Source organism: Phoxinus phoxinus (genome assembly GCF_949152265.1).
Source record: "Phoxinus phoxinus genome assembly, chromosome: 1".
NCBI lineage: Eukaryota > Metazoa > Chordata > Actinopteri > Cypriniformes > Leuciscidae > Phoxinus > Phoxinus phoxinus.
In genome coordinates, this window is record NC_136876.1 from 36,200,512 (window position 1) to 36,223,575 (window position 23,064).

Here is a 23,064-nt window from a genome sequence, read left to right on the forward strand (position 1 = left end):
CAGATAGTCGAAACGAATGTGTGTGCGCCTTTAGGCCGATAGCCTAATTATTTTGTTGTGTTTCTTTGAATTAGTCAATTATTTTAAATAAAATTAAAATAATTCATTATTTCTTTATTACATAATGATTTAATTTCTATAGGCTATATATTTTTAAATAGAGTCGGCTCTTCAGATATGCGAGCCAGCTCCCGTCGTTCACCTAAAAGAACAGGTGTTCTGACGGAACACCATACCCATCAGAATGGGATACCTTCGGTTAATGCGCATGCGCAGCAGTGGAATTAGTGGAATTGCGCATGCGTTAAATTTAAACCATAATTTCAGCATACCAGATTACAAGCGGTAAGTGTTGGTGTATTATATCGCATATTATATACACATTACCTAATTGCATTTGTATTAAACCAGGGGCCATCAAAACAGCATACCCCTTTATAAACTGTATTTTTTATTAATATACCCCTTTATAAACTGTATTTGTAAAAAAATTTTGCGCACGCCATTTTTGCCTTTTGGGCGCACGTACACTTTTAGTAAGGATTCTACGCACAGTTTTATAAATGAGGCCCCAGAGCCGTGTTTTTTAACGGCTCTGAGCCATACTATTATTTATGTGTATAGTCATTGGCAGATTTGGCACGAGTTTAACAATACAACATGGCGTGCAGCCAAATATCCGAGCTCGATCGGTTTCCGGGTCATAGAATGGAGGATAATCCACTTAATTAGTACTTAATTAATGGTTCAGATTAATTACTAATCTCTATCCTACGAGATTCTATTACTTACAAAGCACTAAATGGTTTAGCTTCGCAGAACTTAAGCGAGCTCTTAACGCATTATAGTCCTTCACGTCTATTGCGATCTCAAAATTCTGGCCAGTTAATAATACCTAGAATATCAAAATTGACTGCTGGCGGTAGATCCTTTTCCTATTTAGCACCAAAACTTTGGAACAGTCTTCCTACCATTGACCGGGAAGCAGACACACTCTGCCAGTTCAAATCTAGACTAAAGACACATCTCTTTGACCTAGCATTCACATAATACATTGTAGACTTCTACAACTCAATGTTAGGCTGCATAGATTAGGTCAGCCGGAACTGGGAACACTTCCCTTAAAGGAACACTTCACCCATTTGCATTAGACTTTGTATCTTTAGAAACCCAGTCACATTTTCAAATGGTCATGGTTTATTCCCTTATTTTCCCCTGAGATGGGAGAAATAAGGATTTAAGTGTTCCACTTCCTGCTTTTTATGACGCAAAAATCGTCATTTTGCGTCATAAAAAGCAGGAAGTCAAATTTCTTTGAATACGGGTAAGACTACAAACACTAACTCATCATTTATCCAGTAGAAGGCGCTGTTCCGCATGTTTTCAACCCGCCCATAGAGGGATCTCACTCACAGAATGTACAGTGTCAGCCATTCTTTATTTGGAAGCTAAGCTAACAGATTCTTATTCTGTGGAGAAAGCTGAGTAGTAGCGGTGACCATCCTCTTTTTCCCGGACATGTCCGGCCGTCGAGATGTCCGGGATTCGGCTTTTGCTTTCTGCAGTCGCATTCATAGTTTACATGCACACCTTTTGTTTCAATCTAACGTTAACTGAATTCATTCCGATTGGTGAATCTGAATGTAGTGTTTACATGAACGCTAAACAAGTGATCGTTTGATGTGCGTTTTAACATTGCTAGGAAAATTCCCGCTCCTCCGTGAGAGATACGAGACCGGTGCGTCTCACAGGCGCCGGCGCCGCTCATCAGTAATCACGCCACCGGGATCGCATCGTTCTCCGCGGCCGTCAGTCTCGTTCCTGCTCGTCACAGTAAACATGAGGAATGGCGACTGAAGAACGCAAAAGCCGAATCCCGGACATTTTGGGCGACATCAAAATACTGGGCAGACTCACTAGTAGCATAGCCTTGTTGTTTACTGCGATCTCTTACCGGTAGGCGTGGCCTCCTAGGGCAGCGAAGCAAGTGCATTCTGGGAGTTGTTGTCTTTCATCCCCATAAGCCAAAAATACATTTTCTGGCTTTTCTCAGTCTAGGCTCCAAATTCAAAAATAATTTCACATTTCTTCTACATAAATGACCCATTTTAAATACACATTCATCTTTCCAGAGGTGAAGTGTTCCTTTAAATCCTGATGTACTCGTTACATCATAAGAAGAATGGCATCTACGCTAATTTTAGTGTCTTTGTTTATCCCGAGGTTTTCCTACAGATAAAGCATTGTGGAAAATTTGCGTATCTACCCCGTAGTGAAAAAAAAAAAATTCTGTATCAAATTTATAGGCAGGACAAGTAGTTTGTTTAGGCTTGGTTTGTAGAGAATTACAAACATGCACACATTCAAACGCACATAACTATAGAATTAATTCTTGATGCGCACGTGAGCGCCATCAGCGTTTCTCACAGGTTCGGGTTTAAATAGGTTTAAAGTCTGTGTAACGTTAGAGAGAACGGTGTCGTCTTAGCGGCCCCTATTTAATAACAAATGATCCTTTCGACGGAAGTGAATCAATCAAAACTAACTTTAGCTGGAAAATAACATTATTCAAGAACCGCTATAAAGCCAAAACAATCTGTTACCTTAAATTATACGTTTATCTCTGTAAAGCGACTTTGAAACAGTCTACATTGTTAAAAGCGCTATATAAATGAAGATGACTTGACTAAAGCTAAAACAATCTCTGTTACTTAAATTCCCTATTATCATGTGTAAGGCTGCTTTGAAACAATCTGTATTGTTAAAAGCGCTATATAAATGAAGGTGGCTTGACTTGACCGAATTTCCCCCTGATAATTGTGCAGGATGCAGTGTACACTTTACTGTGTGAGTGTACACTGCGTAGGAACCAAAGTCACGTGATCGGAAGTATTGTTTCTAGTGGGACCGCGCGAATGTAGCACGAAATTGACAGCTCGGCGGCTCAACTTTGAAAACAGGTATGTGAGGAGAAGATCAACACTCTACAACAATAACTGTTTCATGTAAATCTGTCTCGGTCAGAGTGCGATGTCGAGTTTTGAATGCCCGGACAAACGCACACTTGATTTGACGTAAGTTAGCATGTCGCGCATCTTCGTTTGTAGCTTGCAGTATTTTTGTTGTACATTCGTGCTGGGAAGACATGTAAATAAATAAATTATTATTAATGTATTTTACCACAAATCCTTGGTCACACTTTGAATAATTGGTCGAAAGACTGTTGTTATATATAGACAGACATATATAAACGTTAACATACAGTTACACGGTTAATAGCTACAAGCTATTAGAACAGAATAATGATGAGACCTAAAGATGAAGTACCACCATCTGAGTCAAATAGATCTTAAAATGACTGCCTGTGTCCCATTACCGTGGGAACATCATCATATTTTAACTGTTGTTTAGTTGAACTTGTTAAGTATTGTCTTGGTAATACATAAGGGATACATTCTCCAACAGTCATTTTTAATCATAATATTACCTAACTTAACTCATGTTTTTGCAGTATTTGCAGGTTTGAGACATTTTGTTTATCAAGATATGTGTTTTCCAGCTCAAGAGGACATTAAGGACATTAAGCAGAATGTCCCGACCAATGGCAGACAGTCACAGGCGCTTCTTGCAGACCATGATGAGCAATGGCATCATCAGTGCATCTCAGGCTGAAGCACTACACAAACACTGCTGTGAGACCCATGGAGGTATGAAGAAAACACTGCAAGCAATGTACACAAATTCCGTTGGATCATTTGTTTATTATTGAATTTTTATTCTGCACTAAAGGCAAAATGATTATTTTGTTGATGTTTATGCGTCACACCTGTGGAAATTGAATGTCAGTTGTATATAAGCGTCCTCTTTGAATTATGCATCTTTCTTGCATTTCTAGCGCACTATGTGGCAGACAGATTAGATGATTTCATTAATGTCATCAACGCTCAGCTACAGCCCTTGTTCATGTACATCAGGAAAGGCATGTCTGAAGAAAATGGACTGGAGTATTATGCCTTGGTTGGTTGAATCTAATCGATATACAGATCTTCTTAATTTATGTGTTTGATATTATATTTGATTTCTGCATTATTCATATTTATTAATAATGTAATAATGATATTAATTTTTTAATAAACTTGTGTTTTGACATTTATAGTATATAATTTTTTTATAGTATAAGTCAAAACAGAAATGACAAATACTTTTCATCTGTTATTCAGGTAAACATGACCGAGACAGACATAACAAGAATGGCGTCTGATTATGCAGATAATGAACTGGAATTATTCAGAAAAACGGTATGTTTATTCACAAAATAAATAAATAATATAAATATAAATATATATATATATAGCCTATATATATATATATATATATATATATATATATATATATATATATATATATATATATTTATTCTAAATTTGGTAGAGAATCCTTTACTCAATGTTTAATAAACGTTGCCTGTTAGTGCTTACAGGAGTTCGACACTCTAATGAAATCTTAGGCCATTCTTTGTGTGCAAAAGCAGCCAACTCACTGATATTCTTTGGTGAAATTTGGAGAAAGCAGTGGCAGCACAGAAACCAAAGGGATTTAAATCCGGAGACTGGGTAGGCCATTCAAAAACATTCCCGGAACAATCCCTGAACCAAGCTTTGGTAGATTGGGAAGCATACTTGGGATAGATGTCCTGCTGAAAATGTAAATGATTTAGTGAAGCTTCAGTTTATGTACTGAAGGCATCATAATCTTTGCCAAAATGGCCTGATACTTCAAAGAATCCATGACAAGGGTCACATGGTCAAGATTTTCACCTCCTGCTGCAGCAAAGCACTACAGCGACAAAAGTGACCCACTGCCATGTTTTATGCTTTGGATTGTGTTCTTCTGGTCATAAGTCATACCTTTTTTTTGTGCCAGACCTACTGCCGACCCATGGGCCCAGTTTAGTCTCATCATTCCATAAAACATTGTTCCAGACCTCCACAGGTCCATTCAAATTCCTTTTAACATTCAAGTTATCCTGTTATGTTCTCTTGATCAACAGTGACATTCGTTGAGGTTTCTGGGCTTGAGGTCAATACTGGTTTTGTGTTCTTATATTCTGCATTGAAATGTTTTTTCCTTTTTAAATCATTTAATCTATCAAGTCTTTAGCATTAAGCCAAGGGTTTCAAACCTTTTACTCCTAATTGATTTCGTCTTATTGATGAAATTGTGCTTTTTATTTTTTATGTTTGCTATGGACCCATGCATTTTAAACTTTCAAATGAGACTGCCAATAGTGTCTCGTAGGGATGGGCAACGATTAATCACATCAAAAATAAAAGTTTGTGTTTAAATAATATATGTATGTGTACTATGTATAATTATTTTATATATATAAATACACACATATGCATATATATATTTGAGAACTATTCGCATGTATATATTTATACGTAATTAATATTATATATAAATAGTAATATTTTTTTAAATATATAAATAACACATTTTTCTTAAATATATACATGCATGTGTGTGTATTTATATATACAAAATAATTATACACAGTCATACATATATTATTTAAACACAAACTTTTATTTTTGATGCGATTAATCGTTGCCCATCCCTAATGTTCTTGTAGCCATAGCCTTTTTGATGAAACAAGACAACATCTTTTGTGAGAGCTCTTTTGTCTTGGCCATATTTGCTATTTAAATTCAGCACATGCATTGGCTAATACATAACTAACTAAAGCTAATTAAGGGTACTTTTACACGACAACGATGTACTAACAATGGAAAAGCTTTTCCTTTGCGGTTTTTGCGTACAGACGCTAACGTTGTCAAAACAATCACTGTTCATACGGATCTGGGAAAAATACTAAAATTGCTGCATTTTGCTGCCAGGCCAGTAGTTGACAATGTGACTTTGTAAAGAAACACTACGCGCCTATAGACTGAACACGTAATACACATGTGCATGGTGTCACCGTTTTCTCAAATTCGTGTTTTTGTAGTTTACATGGAGATAATAACAGTATCGTTTTCAATAACTTGCACTGAAAAATCTGATTTTACATTTTTGCATTTTTAGGTCCCTAAAATGCTGTTGTCGTGTAAATGGACACCAAAGCGCATTAAAAAGTTTCAGTTTTTGTTTGAAAACAGTGTCGAGTAAAACAGCCCCTAAGGCCACGTTCAGAATGCAGGCAAAAGTGGCCCAAATTTTTGCTCATATGCAACTTGGATCTGTTTTTTTTCTTCATATTAGTGCGAACAGCACAAACCACATGGAATCGGTCTTTTCGATTCTGATTTGGGCCACTTCCATATGTGGTCCCAAATCAGATGCAAGTCTGATGTTTTGCAAACATTTGCAGTGATGTTAGTCAGTGGAGGGACGATGAGCTGTTATACTCTGAAGTATTACAGTGAAAGCTCTATATAAGCAAAACTGTACGGAAAAACTATGCTCTATGTCGTCTCCTCATCGCCTGCACACAAATCCACCAGCTTTTAATTGAATGCGTAAATGCTGACTTCAGAAACTTCCATATTTACTTTGGTGTAATTCTGTGCTGCATGCTGTCTTTGTTATCGTTCTTTTGCACATGCGGGTCAGTTCAGGATTGCGACCTGTTCACACGCGAATCTGATATTGGCCACAATTCAAAAAATTTTAACAGCCAAACAAAAAAAAAAATGGATCTGAGCAGTAAATCAGAATTGAGTACTAAGGCTTCCAGTGTGAATGAAGCCGAAGTGTTAAAGAGTTCCCAAAGGCTTAGTTGTGTTTTAATACCATACTAGTAAGTGAATTAGCGTTTGGGGGTTGAATAATTATGACATGAGAAAAATCCTATAACCGATTATTACTAAAACATGTTGGTTGTATTTGTATTATTATTATTATTTTTTTGAATATCTCCTGCCGTTGTTTCTTCTGTCAGATGGATCTGATTGTGGACTCTGAGAGCGGCTCTGCTTCCTCCACTGATATTTTAAACTCTGCCGACAGCCTTCGGACAAAGAAACTGAAGAAAAAAGAAACCGAGCATGTCTTAAACAAATTTGTTCAGGACAAATGGTTAAATGAGGTATACATTTTCAGATATATTTGATTAAGTATTATAAATAACTCACTACCCTCAAAAGCAATTAATTACTGTTTTTGTTATTTTTTTTATGCTACTTTAGAAAGACGGTGAATACACTCTTAGTGTCCGCTGCGTTGTGGAGATGGAACAGTATATGCGCACAATCTACCCAGATCTCATCAAAGTGTGTCATGTGTGCCACAACATTGCCCTTCAGGTATACACACACGAATAAAGGTCATGAACTTCAAATTTTTTTTTATTTTTTATTTTTATATAGTTTTATTTTTAAACCTGGAAATCCAGGCTTTAGAACTAGGGCTGAACGATTTTGGAAAATAATCTAATCGCGATTATATTTACCAATATTCCGATTGCGATTTAATATGTGATTATTTTTTTAAGCTCTTTATCTATTATATTATTCAACAAACACAAGCAATAAATCACTGTAAAATATGGATGGGAATCTTTAGGCACCTCATGAGCTGAAAAACTTTTTTTATTTATTAATTAATCTTATTAATAAAACTTTAAATATTTATTTAATTACATATGTAATTATAAGTAGGCTACTTTTAAAAATAATTACACATTAAAAAAACTAAATTAATACAGTTACATGTTAATAATTTTAAATAGGCTATATAAACGAATAGCTTCAACATAAAAGCTATCAATAACAAAGAGGGGAAAAAACATTACAAGCAATAAACAAAGAGTGTTTAGTATTTAATAGTCTGAATGTTGTCCATTCAAGAGCTGTGATTAAGTGATTTTTTCTTTCTCAGTTTAGATACGATAAGCTGCTTCACACTAATGCACAGATCTCTTTTGAAATATAAGATGTGGTTTGTCCTGTCTGTTTAATAACTTAAGACATAACTGACTGTTTACATTAATTTCACGTCATAAACGCATTTTGAGATGCAAGTAGGCTATATTTAACCACGTAGACAGAGTCGCTCACAGCCGCATGTGAGAGCGCTCTTCACAAAGCGGGAGTGAGTATTTGAAATTGAAAGCAGCTTCTGTCGATGGTTTTCATATTTTTATTTTTAATATATAAGCCAACTGCATTCCAAAAGACATATGATGCCTTTATAGAGCATTTGTAAGGAAAATACCGGCGGGCGAGACCGCGCACTACTAGAGTAACATCAGGCAAAGCGCACGTATTTCACAGCACATATCTAGTGCCATATGATCTAGTGCAATGAAGCCTTCAAATTTTCCTAACTGTATGAAAGACTATTTTTCGGAAGGTTCGAATGTGTTTGTGTGTGTGTGACAGAGGAATTAGAGGCAAGCAGAATACGGTTGTGTATAAAGCACACGCAGCGTCATCACACATCTGTGTTTAAAACTAAGCTCAGACTCGATTCTGAAATTATCTGAATCCATACAGAATCGTTGAAGAGAATCTAAAACACAATCACATAAATTAAACAAACTGTTCTTTCCTGTAGCCTATGCCAGGCCTATATGCATAGCGTAACAAGTTGATGCTTTATCTGCAGTGCAGACTGCTTTACTATCGCGTGTCACGTGACCAGAGAGTAATCGCAGCTTTTGCGATTACAAAATCGCGTTTCATCATATCGCGATATTATCGCAAATGCAATTAATCGTTCAGCCCTATTTAGAACTCCATCATTTGATTTCAACTGCAAGCAGTAATTTTTAAGGGAATAGCTCATGTTTATCTTGCTTAATAACTGAGTAGTTGAATTTACTGGCCAATTTACTGTTGAAATTGTATTTCCATAGAATTGACTTGAGTGTCGGCTGACTTTTATGGCATTTTCAGACATGGGAAACTGCAAACAAAATGTTTTCTTTTATTTTCAGTGCCAAATGTGTGAAAACCCAGCATGTGGAATCAAGGTGCACCTCCCGTGTGCTGCTAGATATTTCAGAGCACGCAGTGACCCTCATTGCCCATCATGCAATGATTTCTGGCCTCACGAGATTCCAGGTGAGCTGTTGTTATTAAAGGCATAGTTCACCCAAAAATCCAGTCATCATTTACTCATCCTCAAGCTATTCCAAACCTGCATGAATTTCTTTCTTCTGTTGAACACAAAATAAGATATTTTGAAGAATGTTGATGACAGTTGATGGACCCCATTGACTTCCTTAGAATGGAAAAAAAAAAAGTAAGCCAATGGCTTCCGTCAACTGTCTGGTTAGGGACTGTTCGTTATTTATTTAAGGGGCCACCGGAGGAGTTTTGAAATCTATAGTCAAAAAAGACTTGACCCTCCCTTCGCCAGCAATACATTTTTCTATGACCCTCCAAAATGATTGTGAAAAAAAAGGCACCCTCCCCGATAATTTATTGATTACTTCTGTACTGGTCTGCGCTTGGCAAAGATGTTCAGATATCTCTATGCCTAGACCTACACCAAATGTTAATTAACATTGGTTAACATTAATAAACATGAGGGTTATCCGTCTGGCATGGCCGCTCACTCTAACGTTAACCTAGATATTTTGTTCGCTATTATTAGGCGCATAACCAAGTGGTTGTGCGGAGTGAGGAGCGCGCACTGCAGGACATGGAAGCGCCGACGCGATTACTTGCACTTTCAACAGTGGAAACAACTTAAAATACTCCATTTCTGGCCATACAGAAAATAATAATGCATTAGTCGCAATACTTTTATTTGTGTAAACTCACAATAACAAGAAACTTTTTGCTTTCGTAAAATAAAATAAAACAACCAGGGCGCGCTTTCATGGTCTCCGTGAACTGGAGCGTGTCAAAAAATAAGCAGAAACATATCATAGGATATAGCCTACTAGCCTCACATATATGAGAAAAATATCTATATAAAGCTTGATATGTCCACTACTAAACGAAAATAATCGAATCGAAACGAAATCAAATATCGTCTGATTAATCCGTATGAAAGATGCATTTCTCTCTATTACATGTTTCCAGTCGACACTGATTTAGAAAACATTAGTTTATTAATAAACAATTAAAATGCATAGTTTTTTTAAGACATATTTATTATAATTGCCTGCTTTTGCGGCAAGATTTATGGATGTGCTTGAGCGCAGAATGGGCTATATCCCTCCATGCACCCAGTATTTAAGCAGAAATTAATAAACGTGCGATTAGTCTAATGAAGAATCATCTAATCATTCACAGGATACTCATATTTATATATATATATACATATAAGCAAAGAGACATACATAAAAACACTTTTGAGAGGTAGGTTAAATAATAAAATAACTGGTATTTGGATGGCTGATGACTCAGTATGTTCCAGTACTCACCATGATGAGTCTAGTTATTCAAAGCCAGTCCAGAGGAATGCCGGAAAATCGGCCACAGGGTAAATGTTCCAGACAAGTGCATTTATAAAAACAATTCTTAAAAATTATTTAGTTTATGAATAGTTCTCTAAAAGACAGCAGTGCATAGGCTAATTATTGACAGCTTTCCCAAATCATAAGTCTGCTACGCTATTACATATTTATAATTAGTGTACAGTATCTAGCAGTAATGTTAATCTAGTGCTAGTCATTTTTCCTGCATTAGTTATTAAGTTTTGCATGAATTGTGATTTTTTTTTCCCCATTATTTCTCTGGGAAGTATTGATTAGTTATTAGTGAACTACCACTTAAATCTGTAAAAAATTCAGTAGTTCTCTGGGAAGTATTAAAAAAATAGTAGTTATTGATTAGTTAATAGTGAACTACCACTTAAATCTGTGTGCTATTAATTACTAATTCGTTAATCAGAGTTACTTGTTAGTTAACTGTAGTTACTAGATTGTTAACATTGTGTTACTCATTTGTTCCTGTGTAGTTATTCATTAACGAAGGATCCGTATTTTAAAGTGTTACCACAGAAGGTTTTGGATATCAAAGGTTTCATGTGTCTTTTTCTTTCTTATTTGCAGAAATGCAGCGTTTCCAGTCACAGAGTTCACAAAATCTACCTTCATCATCCAGAGAGAACACTGCACCCACAACGTCCCGGCGCTCGAGAAGGTCATAATCTCAAATCGTGCTGATCCATCGCTGCAGCTGTTATGGGGATATTTCAAGTGCTTTCTCTTAAGAGTCTAAGATTGTTTTTACATGTATGTTCTATTATTAAAGTATTGTTATTGAATACGTTTTTTTCTCAATTCCACTTTTTGTTGTTAGAATTTGAATTCAAGATCAAATTGTTAATGCAAATAAACTTATGTTTCTTTCTTTGCTCTTATATGTACATTTTTGCTGTAGATTTTTAGCAGTTTGTATGGTTGCTAAGATAAAAAAATATATTTTTGAGAAGCATATTAAATACCCCTTTTGGAAGGAAAGTTGTTCAATCAATAAATTGAATCAATAAAAATTCAAGTTATTTGCAAAGTTCTAAATGTGGTTAACCATTCAATGTAGTAACACTTCCTGTGGCCACTGAACCGAATGGAACGAAAATCAAGACCAGTAGTTCAAATCATACCGAATTGCATGTACTGATAAAATATATTGCTTGACAAAATATCAGCAGGTTTTTCTTTTTTCTTTTCTTAATTAAGGCTTTTTGACCTATTTTAACACCTGCACTGTATTAGAGGGGAGAGGGCAATGTCTATGGTAACATTAAACCGTAAAATAACAGTAAACTACAATTTAAACAACTTTAAATATATAGGTTTTGACAAAAAATTGTTTTTATAAAATGCTAAACCTCACATTTCAGCTGTTTAAATATATTATAAATATATTTAAATGATATCAAAGTGAATATAAATATAATTTTAATAGATTTTTACATTATGGCCTTAAATGAATAGGCATTGAATGTTGCATGCATTGCAAATAAATATTTCTCTTTATATTTGTCTTTCCAATACAAATATCCAAACATCTTGAAATTAATATACATGTACTTTAAATGCAAATGTAAAAATGAGTCTGGAATTTTTTTTACAAAATTGAGTTTATGCTTAAAACAATCAGTTTTATTACAGTATAACAGTTTTTTTTTTTGCAACACAATCGTAAAAGTTTACTGTAAATTTTTTTTACAGTAAAAGTTATTTCCATATTCTAGTAGTTGAGTGCAGAGCGATTTAAGCTACTTTATCAAACAAATTAAAAGTAGTCTAATGGACAGCTGTTGGAAATTGTATGAAGTGCTGCAAATAAAATGTATTGTTTCTCTCCCTTACATTTAGAGAACATATTGATGTATTGTTTTTTGCACTTTTTTTTTTTTACTTGGTCTAAAAATCTTAAATTTATCTTCATAAAACCTGTAGAAACCCTGTATAATTAAGACTTTTCTTATACCATTTAGGACATTTAAGACTTTCCCCCCCGGTTTCACAGACAAGGCTTAAGCTAGTTCCAGATTGATCTGATTTAACTGAAAGCAACTTGCACTGAAATATCTTAAAATACATCAGTGCCGATTTTTGTGTCTCAAGATGCACACCAGTAATGTATTTTTTTTTATTAGGTACGTTATAAAAGCTACTTAAATGTCCTAATTGCATTAGCTTTCCAAATCCTGGCTTAGTCTAAGCCCTGTCTGTGAAACCAGGCCCTTATGGCCTTACTTTTCATCAAATTGAATTTCAGACTTAAGGACCCACAGGGATAAAAAGCCAAATGTTTAAAAAATAATGCTTTTTGGAATGTTAATATTTAAATTTAAGTGATGAAATTAAAATGATCATACTTCACATTCCTCCTGAAATTGATTATATATTTTGCATTTGTACAAATAAAAACAAGACTAGACAACAAACACAGAGCATGCCCATTTATTCTGTACAAATCAGGACCACCAAAAACTGACAGAAAAGCTGAGCTCAAGAGAGCGCACATAATGCCAGTGCTGCAGAGGGATGAAGAGCACATCTCCGGGCCTGAGAACACACTCCTGATATGAGGCTCTAGAGAAGTCTGGGAATTTCACCAGGTCTGGATTCTCCACCTCCACCTGGTGGTGGTAAAGCAAACTCATGTTTTATGTTTTCTTTTTTAGGTATACAGGTGAAACTTGAAAAATTAGAATGTTGTGCAAAAGTTCATTTATTTCCGTAATTCAACTTTAAGGGTGAAACTAATATATTATACAGACTCATTGCATGCAAAGTGAGATATTTCAAGCCTTTATTTGTTTTAATTTTGATGACAATGGCTTACAGCTTATAAAAACCCCAAATTTAAAATAAGAATATTGTGAAAAGGTTTTCATAAGCTGTAAGCCATAATCATCAAAATTATAACAAATAAAGGCTTGAAATATCTCACTTTGCATGTAAATGAGTCTACGGTATATAATATATTAGTTTCACCTTTTAAGTTGAGTTACTGAAATAAATAAACTTTTGAACGATATCATAATTTTGGTCCTGGAGGGCCACTGTCCTGCAGAGTTTAGCTTCAGCCCTGATAACAACTCACCTGCTTGTATCTATCGAGTAAACCTGAAAACAGTGATTGCCTTGTTCAGCTGTGTTTAATTAGGGTTGGAGCTAAACTCTGCAGGACAGTGGCCCTCCAGGACCGGAGTTGCCTATCACTACTCTAGAGGGTGCAAGCTGATAGGTCCTTCAAATGCAATCTGCCAGCAATTACATCATTACCGCATGGAACGAGCTGATTGGCCACTGCCGTTCCTGCAGCCAATTATATTACTTGCTCTATTTAAATAGTCTGGTTCATTAGGCTTGTTTGAGATGCGCCTTGCCTCGCCTGAAATGTATGCGAGAGTAGACGGCTGCAGTGAGGAGTGAAAAAAGTGCAGGCAAGCCGGACAGATCTCTCTTCTCGCAGTGGATCTGACACCTGTGAGATCAAAGATGGATATAGCGGGATTCACGCTCGTGCACAGTGTTGCTAATAAACTGGATTTAAGTTCTGTTGCTTTTATATGAAAATAAATATAATGAACGAGACACCCAAAGCACTGGTTATTTAATCCCATTCCAAATACGTGTTTATCAATAATTTTTTTCTTTAATACAGACATGTGTTTTTATATATTTTTTAAATAAAAATTAAATAATCACATAATCCATATAGAGATCGCACTGTCAGAGAGTTTGGGAATATTCACACAATTTATACACATAAAACATGATATCAGAGTTTTAAAATCAAACATTTTACAAGAGAACAATACATCACGGTTGTTTAAACCAATGAGCATTAAGCTGTGTCGTCAGCAAGTCGTTTCCCATCGTGCTTTTGATCAGCGCAGTCGGTGGAGAGCAACTGCGCGCAACTGCAGAATCTGAAAAGTGCGGCTTGCGATCGCGAGAGTTTTTTTTACATACGTCAGCATGACATCAGAGCCTGGCTGACCGCACTCGGACACTTTTCTAACCGGCATGCATCTCGCGCTGATCACCGGTGATCGGTTCAGCGCAGATTTTGCTCATCTCAAACAAGCCCAGTGTTTGCTGGTCTTGCAGCGCACAATCAGATTTACTCTGAAACCTCCACCTGCCTATATCTGCTACAGTATTTATGTATTTGTCCATTCATGCAGCAGCATATCTTACATGCTGCTCACAGCATTGTGTCTATGTATCTATTAGCAGTGGCAGGTCCATACTTGCTCTGCAGCAGCAATAATCAACAGCAATGTAGCAGACCTGCCAAGATCAAATACATTAACATTGCCATATTCAATAACATGCTACAATTATTCCAAGAGTTGTCGTGATTGAAATTACCGGTAATATATAACAACTAGGGCTATGTACAAGAAACTTCAGCTGTCAAAGTAGATCTTCTACCTGACTGGTGTTGTGCAGTAACTGCGACTGGTGTGGATAGAGATTTTTTGTTTCTTCTGGGCTGTAGAGCCGGATGTATTTCCTTCCAACCACCTGACATTCAAAAACAAAAGCAGAATGCAATGAAACAGAGGGAATCCAAAGCCTTGCCTTTCAAATGAACCATTTGTCTCGTGTTTACCTGTGCCAAAAAATTCTGTTGAGGATCCTGATGGAGAGGAGACACAGTTCCTCCAGGCCCAAACCAGGCATTAATTGTTATGTCATCCTCATCTCCTTCTCCAAGACAACAATAGTCAGGGATACGAATATCTTCTTTTAGCTCTGGAACCTATCAGAATGAATAACAGGCAAAGTTACTGCGATTGCTTTTTCATGATGCTAAATCCTTTAGTAAATCTCCAAGTCTGAGAAGACTGCCATAGAACAACCTAAAATTACGGAGTTCCCTTTCGACATTAAGTTTGTACATGTAGTTAATGTTTCATAAAAGAAATAACAGATTCAGAATTGCCTGAAACGTCCTCCAGCCCGTGTCCCGGAAACTGATCAATGAAAGCCATCTTAAAGCCACACTATGTAACTTTACGCCGCTAGAGGTCGCTTATTCCAAACAAAGGCGTAGTTTGATGGCGCCTTGATTTCACGGAATCATGGGAGTTGTTGTCTTCACCTCTACAGCCGGTGGAGAATACGATGGACTCATATCCAGCAGAAATCATATTCATGGATGACCGGTATTGTATTAAAGATTTATTAACGTTACGAAAACCGTTGGAGAGGAACGAGGCCGCTGGAGCGATTGCTAATGAGAGACAAGTGCGACACACAACTCGAGAGCAGTGGAGCTTTTATTATGCCGCAGACCGCTTCGGCTTCTTCTTGGGGTAACACGGCACTGTTTTTATCATACACTTGAGTGTGTTGAAAGTTGTTATATGCTACTCTGTGCATTCGCTCTACGGCTACTATATGAGACACATCAATATTGGTAAAAATGGTACTCGTCGTGGTAAATCAAGAAAACGAGATATAAACAAAAAGACTAACTGTGTTGAGCTGTATAACAATGACTCGTTTTCTGTCGATGAATGCAACCAAACAGTCGCTCTCCTGTCTAATAAAATACGCAAGCGGTAGACCAATCACAACAGACTGGGCCATCTAACAAATCAGAGCAGCCTCTCGGAAAGGAACCGAATCCTTTATCGAACCTTTTAAGACACTGTGAGAAAAGAGGTGATGCTGTCATTTATATCACAGCAAAATGAAAGTGTTTTTGACCTCATATGCATGCAAACCTAATATTGGAGACCTCCCCAAAAAAAAATAAACCTTTGAAATAGCACAATAGTGACACTTTATTATGAGAAAGTTAAAGGTGAAGTATCTAGTTTCTACTCATCTAGCGCCACCAAATAGAATTGCAACTGACCTGATCAAACAACTGATGCTGAGCCAGATATCCCACTCCATTCTCCGCCTACGAGAAAATAACCAAAAATAATAATGACAGACAACTTTACAGCTTCTCTAGGTAAAATATATATTTAAAATGTCTCTTACAATGAAATTTGCCTTACGGTTCCTATAATGTAGCGGTCTATAAAGTCATTCACTGTAATGAGCTTTTGTGACCACTCTTCATCAGTGTACTTGGATCCCACTTCAATAGGTACCGTCCGGCAGCCAGAGACAGTTCTTAAGTAGTCTATGCTTAGAAAAAGAGAGAACAGTATGGTAGTGTACAGATGTTTTAAAGGATAAAATCTAAAAATGCATATTTTATCAGTACCTCCATGGATGCTTTGTGAAGGCCGGCCAGTGGTCAGTAATTCCCTCTATAATCACAGGCCGTTGAGGATCCAGGAAATCTGATCTGAAGCGCTCCAGGGATGGGCACTGAATCCTTGGCACTTCTTGAGCAGGGTTTATTACAGGCTCGGACACACAGTCCTGTTTCATTTTCTGTTTTAGAGAAGCTTTATAAGTAATAGTGTATGGCTGAATAATGTAACAATACAATACAAGCCAAGAAATTACATAGCATTAGAATAAGGTTTCCAAAGTAGCATGACATGATTTAGCCAAATAGAACACATCCTGGATCAACATCTTTTTAGTTCTGGAATATTCTTTATGATTATTAAACAATTACAGAAAAAAAAACCTATCGAAAACATCAGAGGGGAAAAAAATACCCCACCCCCACCTTCTTCCGCTTGCCCGGCTGGGCCAGTATTTCAGTTTTAGAAGTTAAATAATATATTGTCAAAGTATCATGTTAAAATTTTATGTAAAAAAAAAAAGAAAAAAAAAGAAATTCACACATTTTATCATACTGAAGAATCTAAATTTTCAATAATAGCTGAAATTTGATAGAAGTTATTATAATTATACAAGGAACTCCAAGACTGCCATAACTTCATAAATGCTTGTGCTAGAAAATAGTAACATTCATGGCAAAACATTGCTGATTGGTTTGCATTTGCAATTTTAAAAAGTTGATCCAGGAACAGTGTTGATAACTCTAAAAGTATTTTTTTTTTATTCTTGTTAATTGAAATTAAAGCTAGAATAAAATAAAATATTAATATTAAATGAGAAAAATTACATTCAAATTTAGATGAAAATTATAAATATTTTCTTGGCAACTAACTGAAATAAAACAAGTTTAAATTGAAGTACTACATACATAGGCAACAATTACTAAAACGAAAAAAAAAAAAAATCTAAGCTAAACAAAAATATAAAAGACAAAAGCACATAAATGACAAAAAAAAGCTGAAAATAAAAGCAAATTCAGAACATTAATAAATACTTAAACAACACTGTCCAGAAACATATCATACTTGAGTAAATCCCCCTAAACATAAAAAAAAACGTTCACAATGGGAAAGCAAGTAAAAACAAAACATGCAAGTTACTATCTGTATAGGCTACTAAAAGCTGTCACAAATGATTTCCCTTCAGGAAAGATGACTTCACCTTTGAACAGGGTTCTTCACTCCTCTCTTGGTTTGGACTCTTCATTTGCATTCTTAAGATACCAACAAGTCTTTGCAGAATGTTGTCCATGATAGCTGCTCCCATTAACAAACTCATGTCACATGTCTTAATGGCCTCCTGGATGTTGTATTGTGATGGATTCGTATGACACAAACTTAAGACTTTGAATAAGCAGCCGTAAGAGTAAACTCTCCTCCACTCCTTGTCCACATCTCTCCATGTTCCAGTGTTAAGCTTCTCCCAGGAATAATCTAGAATGACTTGGGCTTTTTCAGCAGAAGCTGGGCTATCTGGTGCACTGTACAGCTGATCTCTGGCCAGCTCGAGAACATTCAACACACTGAATTCAATCTTTTCATTAAATTCAAGAGGGAATTCAGACACTGTCGAAGGTAAAACAGCGCGAACACCAGGCCAGATTGAAGCCATGAGCAGAAGACACTTTTGCAGATCAACTGGCTGTAACTTAATTGATTTCTAATGGATGATCTGGTGAAAAGCGACCATAAAAATAGTTCACATGCTTGAGAGAGAAACAAATAGGCTACTGCTCATGGTATATATTACCCGTCATATTTGTTACAACAAACAATTAACAGCGTGTAAAAAATTTAGCGTCAATTACGTGATAAATGTGTAATTTATGTCAAAACGAGAGGAATTAAAGCGAAAGGCATTCGTGTTTCCGTGCAAGAAGTGTGCTCAGTTTTAATGTCCGGCTAGAAACACAAAAGACAAACAACGTTCCGCTCAGTGTTGCCGGTTTGGGCATGTCCAAGTATTGCAAGTATTGCACAGAAGCTCAAAATTATTGAGCACACACACTTTTTGACACGACCTATAAATTACTTTATTGCTAACTAAACTATCGAACTAATTTTGGAAACAACTGACGGTAGCGGCATGAACGTTAACTTATGCTCGTGAGAGAGAGAGAGAGAGAGAGAGAGAGAGAGAGAGAGAGAGAGAGAGAGAGAGAGAGAGAGAGAGGAGAAGGAGTAGGAGTAGGAGAATCATAAGATAAGTCCTATGATTACAACGACCAGCATTTGGAGTGTCACAAAAATTTAATGATCATACATATGGGATTACAAAAGATTAATAAAAGTTTAATTTTCAACGCTTCATGTTCTGTGTTCATGAAAGCCTCACATCGGTGACATCTATGTGGTAAAATGCTATTTTCACAAGATGTAAAATAAATGTCTGATTCTCCAGAGTGTGTGTGTGTGAAGTTTTAGCACAAAATACCCCACAGATATTTTTATATAGCATGTTAAAGTTGTCACTTCTTGATGATTTGCAAAAACGCAACGTTTTGTGCCTGCCCTTTAAATGCAAATGAGCTGCACAGAGGGCGGGGTTTCAAGAGCTCGCGTGTTCAACATCGCAGCTGCGATTACCTCACACAGACACACTAAAATTACAGAAACTGTTCTGCCTTTAAATGTTAAAACGGAGTCAGACAAAGATGGAGAGACTCAAGAAGAAGTGACAACATTTAGAAGCAGGACGTCTCTGAATGGTTAGTTGATGAATTTATGTTGCTGATGTGGAGTTAAAGGTAGAATATGCAATATTTTCTGCCGCTAGAGGGCGCTAAATTCCAAACAACAACAACTTGTGACGATGTGAAGGAGCGTGGAATGATGGGAACTGTCTCCAGACTCTCCACATGACTCTCCACCGTGGATGTAAATCAGTCAAACGGGAATCGAAAAATCATGTTCATGGATGAGGTAAAGTTCTATTTTTTATAAATGTTGCGTTTAATGACATGCTTTTATTATATTCAAATGAATTAACCGCAAGAAAAGTAAGGTTTAATACTAAATTGGTTATCATGTTACTGTATTTGTCGAATTCATTGTTGTGATAACGCTGCGCAGTTTTACGTGTTCTAAACAATTGTTGTAAAAGTACATTCGAACATACCCACATAATTTGCCAAAAGACTGATTCATCTTTATGAATAACACATGATGCTATATTTATTTACATGGCCATAAACACCAGACATGATAAACAATGTCAATAAACTTAACACAATTCCCATTCTACTATTGATAATTTGCTCAGGATGTGATCAACCCAAATGGCGAAGAAACAATATAACTTGACTTTCTTGGCAAATCCTAATTGCAACTCCTAACAGCCAAGGTTGTTTCTTTCCAGTACATGCAACGTGTTCAATGCATGGGAAGTAGGTATCTAGTAGCCTATATTTTTTTTTTTGTAAGAAGGAACTATTGTTTATTTATCTGAGCTTTGTTTTCCACATGTAAAATTGGCATTTACTAGGTATTCTCAGTCATGACCTTTTGTTCACCTTTTGTAGTTGTATTATGTAAAATACAAAAATCTATTAAATAATTAATTCGTAGTTACAGCTTTAATGAGATGCACTGTGAAGGGCTAAACAATGATCTGAAACCACAAGCCTCAATAAATATTGAAATTTCTCAGGAAAAAAAAAGTTGCAGCACAATATAACAAAAACAATGACTATTATGTCTGTGTTTACGTAACCTGCTGCTGAGTCAACAGGCATGTTTACAAATAGGCCAGTGGATTGTATGTTGGACATGTAATACAGCTGTCTCTTTTAGATCAGCATTGCAGCAGATGTGTAATATGGAGCAAATATTGACCGCTAGAATTGGGAAGGACACTCTTTGATGCGATAATCCATTTTGTGTGCTACTTAAATGACAGCATTTGTTTGGTTTTTAATTTACCCTTGATTTCTCCCATGGCCATTGAGCAGACTGTTCTGTGGAAAAAAGCCAGCTGTTGAAGACTCAGATGTTTGCGCAGCTAGATGATCTGTGAAGGAGTGTGTTTAGAGGGGCACAGTGAGGTTCTACATGAGATTTTAATAGTGGTGAACACTGCTGTTGTTACCTTCTGTGTATGTGTGTGTGTCTGTATGTTATGCATTGACAACGTAAGGCTGAGAAACTCAACAATTCACATTCATTTAAAAATGCAGCATGTCCCCTAAAAATAATAATATTTTTTTATATGGTTCAGTTAATTTTAGAATCAGACATTTTCATATCAAATTTCCTGTAAAATCTCACTTGTTAAAATGAGACTTCCTTAAAAAACAACAACAAGCAAACCGATCTCCTTAAAATCTTCAAGTAAATAATCTCATCATTAAACTTACTACCACTTAGAAAACTTGAGTCCTATTGTTTACTCATTTTGCTAGTTGAGTAGTTCAGTCAACTTAAAGATTTAAGTCCTCTGACCTCAAACATAACTGTTTACTTAACAAGCTTGTTCACATTACTAGTCAAATATGTGGAAACTGATTGCCTTAAAATTCTCAAGCCTGTTTTACTCAAAGTTGTTAATACAAGGCATACAAAAGAATACAACACCGAAACATTTTTTTTTAAATTTTTCAACTGCAAAAACTGTTCAAATACAGTACTTTCCATATTTGAAATTTAATTTCTTTAATAACTCATCAGTCTATTGTTCTGTTGAGAGAAGTAGACTGTTCCATACAGAAGAAGAAATCAATCTTGATCTAACCAGCACAGAAATAAATGTGGTTGGCCTAGATGCACAACAACATAAGAATGAGTAAATAAGAATCTCTAGCTTGCGAAACAGACCTCTCACTGGTGCTCAGCTGGAAGCATCATTGAACAGCACACACTAAACACCAGCTTCAACTTTATCAGAGGACATTCTGAGACACTGGCTCTTTAGACAGAGTTTCAAAGAAAAAGCCATGTCACATCTAAGAAAAGGCAGAGTAGATGGAAAAATAACTTAAGTAATGAATGGCAAACGATTAGAAAAGCATGTTAAAATGGATTGATGAATCCAAGTTTTAGTATATGGATGATTCATTGATAAAGTAAGAAGAACAGCATTTTTTTTTTTTGAAAAATCAAATGTTTTTTAACATTGATATAGGCCTGCACGATTTTGGGAAAATGTCATATTGCGAATATTGAGGTCAATATTGCGATATGCAACTGCGATATAATAAACAAATGGTTTCATGAGCTTTACTGCAAACTTGTTATTTGCTCAATAGTACAATTGTATAAAATAAATTGAACAATACATACGTATGCTCATGAAAATAAGATTTTTTTAAAATAAGATCTCTCTCTCTCTCGACGCGTTATCACAAGTGCAACAACTTAAAAGATTTGAACGACACATTTAATTCATCTATCTGTAAATATCTTGATATTGATTAAACTTGCTCATTTTTATAGTCTTTTTGAAAAAAATGCTGCCTATTTATTTTGTTTTCCTCTTTTTCTTGTTGAATTTAACTCTCGTTTCACCCCTTAGGCCTAGGCCTATAAATAACCAAAAAAAATCATTTTTTAAATGTATTATGAATTAATTATTTAAGAAAATATATATTAAGATATTTAACCTTGTAGGTTCTTTTTCCTGTGTATTATGTATGCAATAATATATATATATATACACCTCATAACATCAGTAACTCGACAGCCCTACCTAGTTACGGCTACCTAGAGTCATGTCTGCACAAAGGAGACGTTAACCCCTTGCCAACGTCGTGCGCGCCAAGCATTCACTACATAAGTCCCAGGGGGGAAAACCTGGAGGACACAGATAATAATAATTTGTTACATTTATATAGCGCTTTATCTGAGACCTCAAAGCGCTTTACATAGAAGGGGGGGGGGGGGGGATCTCCTCAACCTCCACCACCTCCACCAATGTGCAGCATCCACTTGGATGATGCGACGGCAGCCATATTGCGCCAGAACGCCCACCACACACCAGCTTACTGGTGGAGAGGATACAGTGATGAAGCCAATCAGTATATGGGGATGATTAGGAGGCCATGATGGACAGAGGCCACTGGGCAAATTTGGCCAGGATGCCAGGGTTACACCCCTACTCTTTTTAGAAGAACATCCTGGGATTTTTAATGACCACAGAGAGTCAGGACCTCGGTTTAACGTCTCATCTGAAGGACGGCGCTCTTTTGGCAGTATAGTGTCCCCGTCACTATACTGGGGAATTAGGACCCACACAGACCACAGGGTGAGCGCCCCCTGCTGGCCTCACTAACACCTCTACCAGCAGCAACCTGGATTTCCCAGGAGTCTCCCATCCAGGAGATAAGTGGGAAAAAGGCGGCCAACAGAGTGGGCCCGCACATGGACATAAGCACACAGTAGGGG

General features: G+C 36.3%; 2 protein-coding genes across 2 annotated transcripts; one reads left to right on the forward strand and one right to left on the reverse strand.

Moving 5' to 3' along the window:
- Window positions 1–1,390: 1,390 nt before the first annotated feature.
- On the forward strand, window positions 1,391–12,852 carry nsmce1 (NSE1 homolog, SMC5-SMC6 complex component). Its single transcript, XM_079597131.1, has 9 exons — window positions 1,391–1,494; window positions 2,826–2,960; window positions 3,560–3,707; window positions 3,896–4,017; window positions 4,221–4,298; window positions 6,944–7,090; window positions 7,191–7,307; window positions 8,942–9,068; window positions 11,012–12,852. Exons 3-9 carry the CDS (start codon window positions 3,590–3,592, stop codon window positions 11,107–11,109), a joined length of 807 nt encoding a protein of 268 aa, XP_079453257.1. The 5' UTR covers window positions 1,391–1,494; window positions 2,826–2,960; window positions 3,560–3,589; the 3' UTR covers window positions 11,110–12,852.
- Window positions 12,843–18,759, reverse strand: kdm8 (lysine (K)-specific demethylase 8). The gene is made up of 7 exons (XM_079595818.1): window positions 17,849–18,759; window positions 16,656–16,828; window positions 16,444–16,576; window positions 16,296–16,343; window positions 15,042–15,191; window positions 14,861–14,953; window positions 12,843–13,053 (listed from the first exon to the last, which is right to left on the reverse strand). Exons 1-7 carry the CDS (start codon window positions 18,296–18,298, stop codon window positions 12,889–12,891), a joined length of 1,212 nt encoding a protein of 403 aa, XP_079451944.1. The 5' UTR covers window positions 18,299–18,759; the 3' UTR covers window positions 12,843–12,888.
- Between the last annotated feature and the right edge of the window lie 4,305 nt (window positions 18,760–23,064).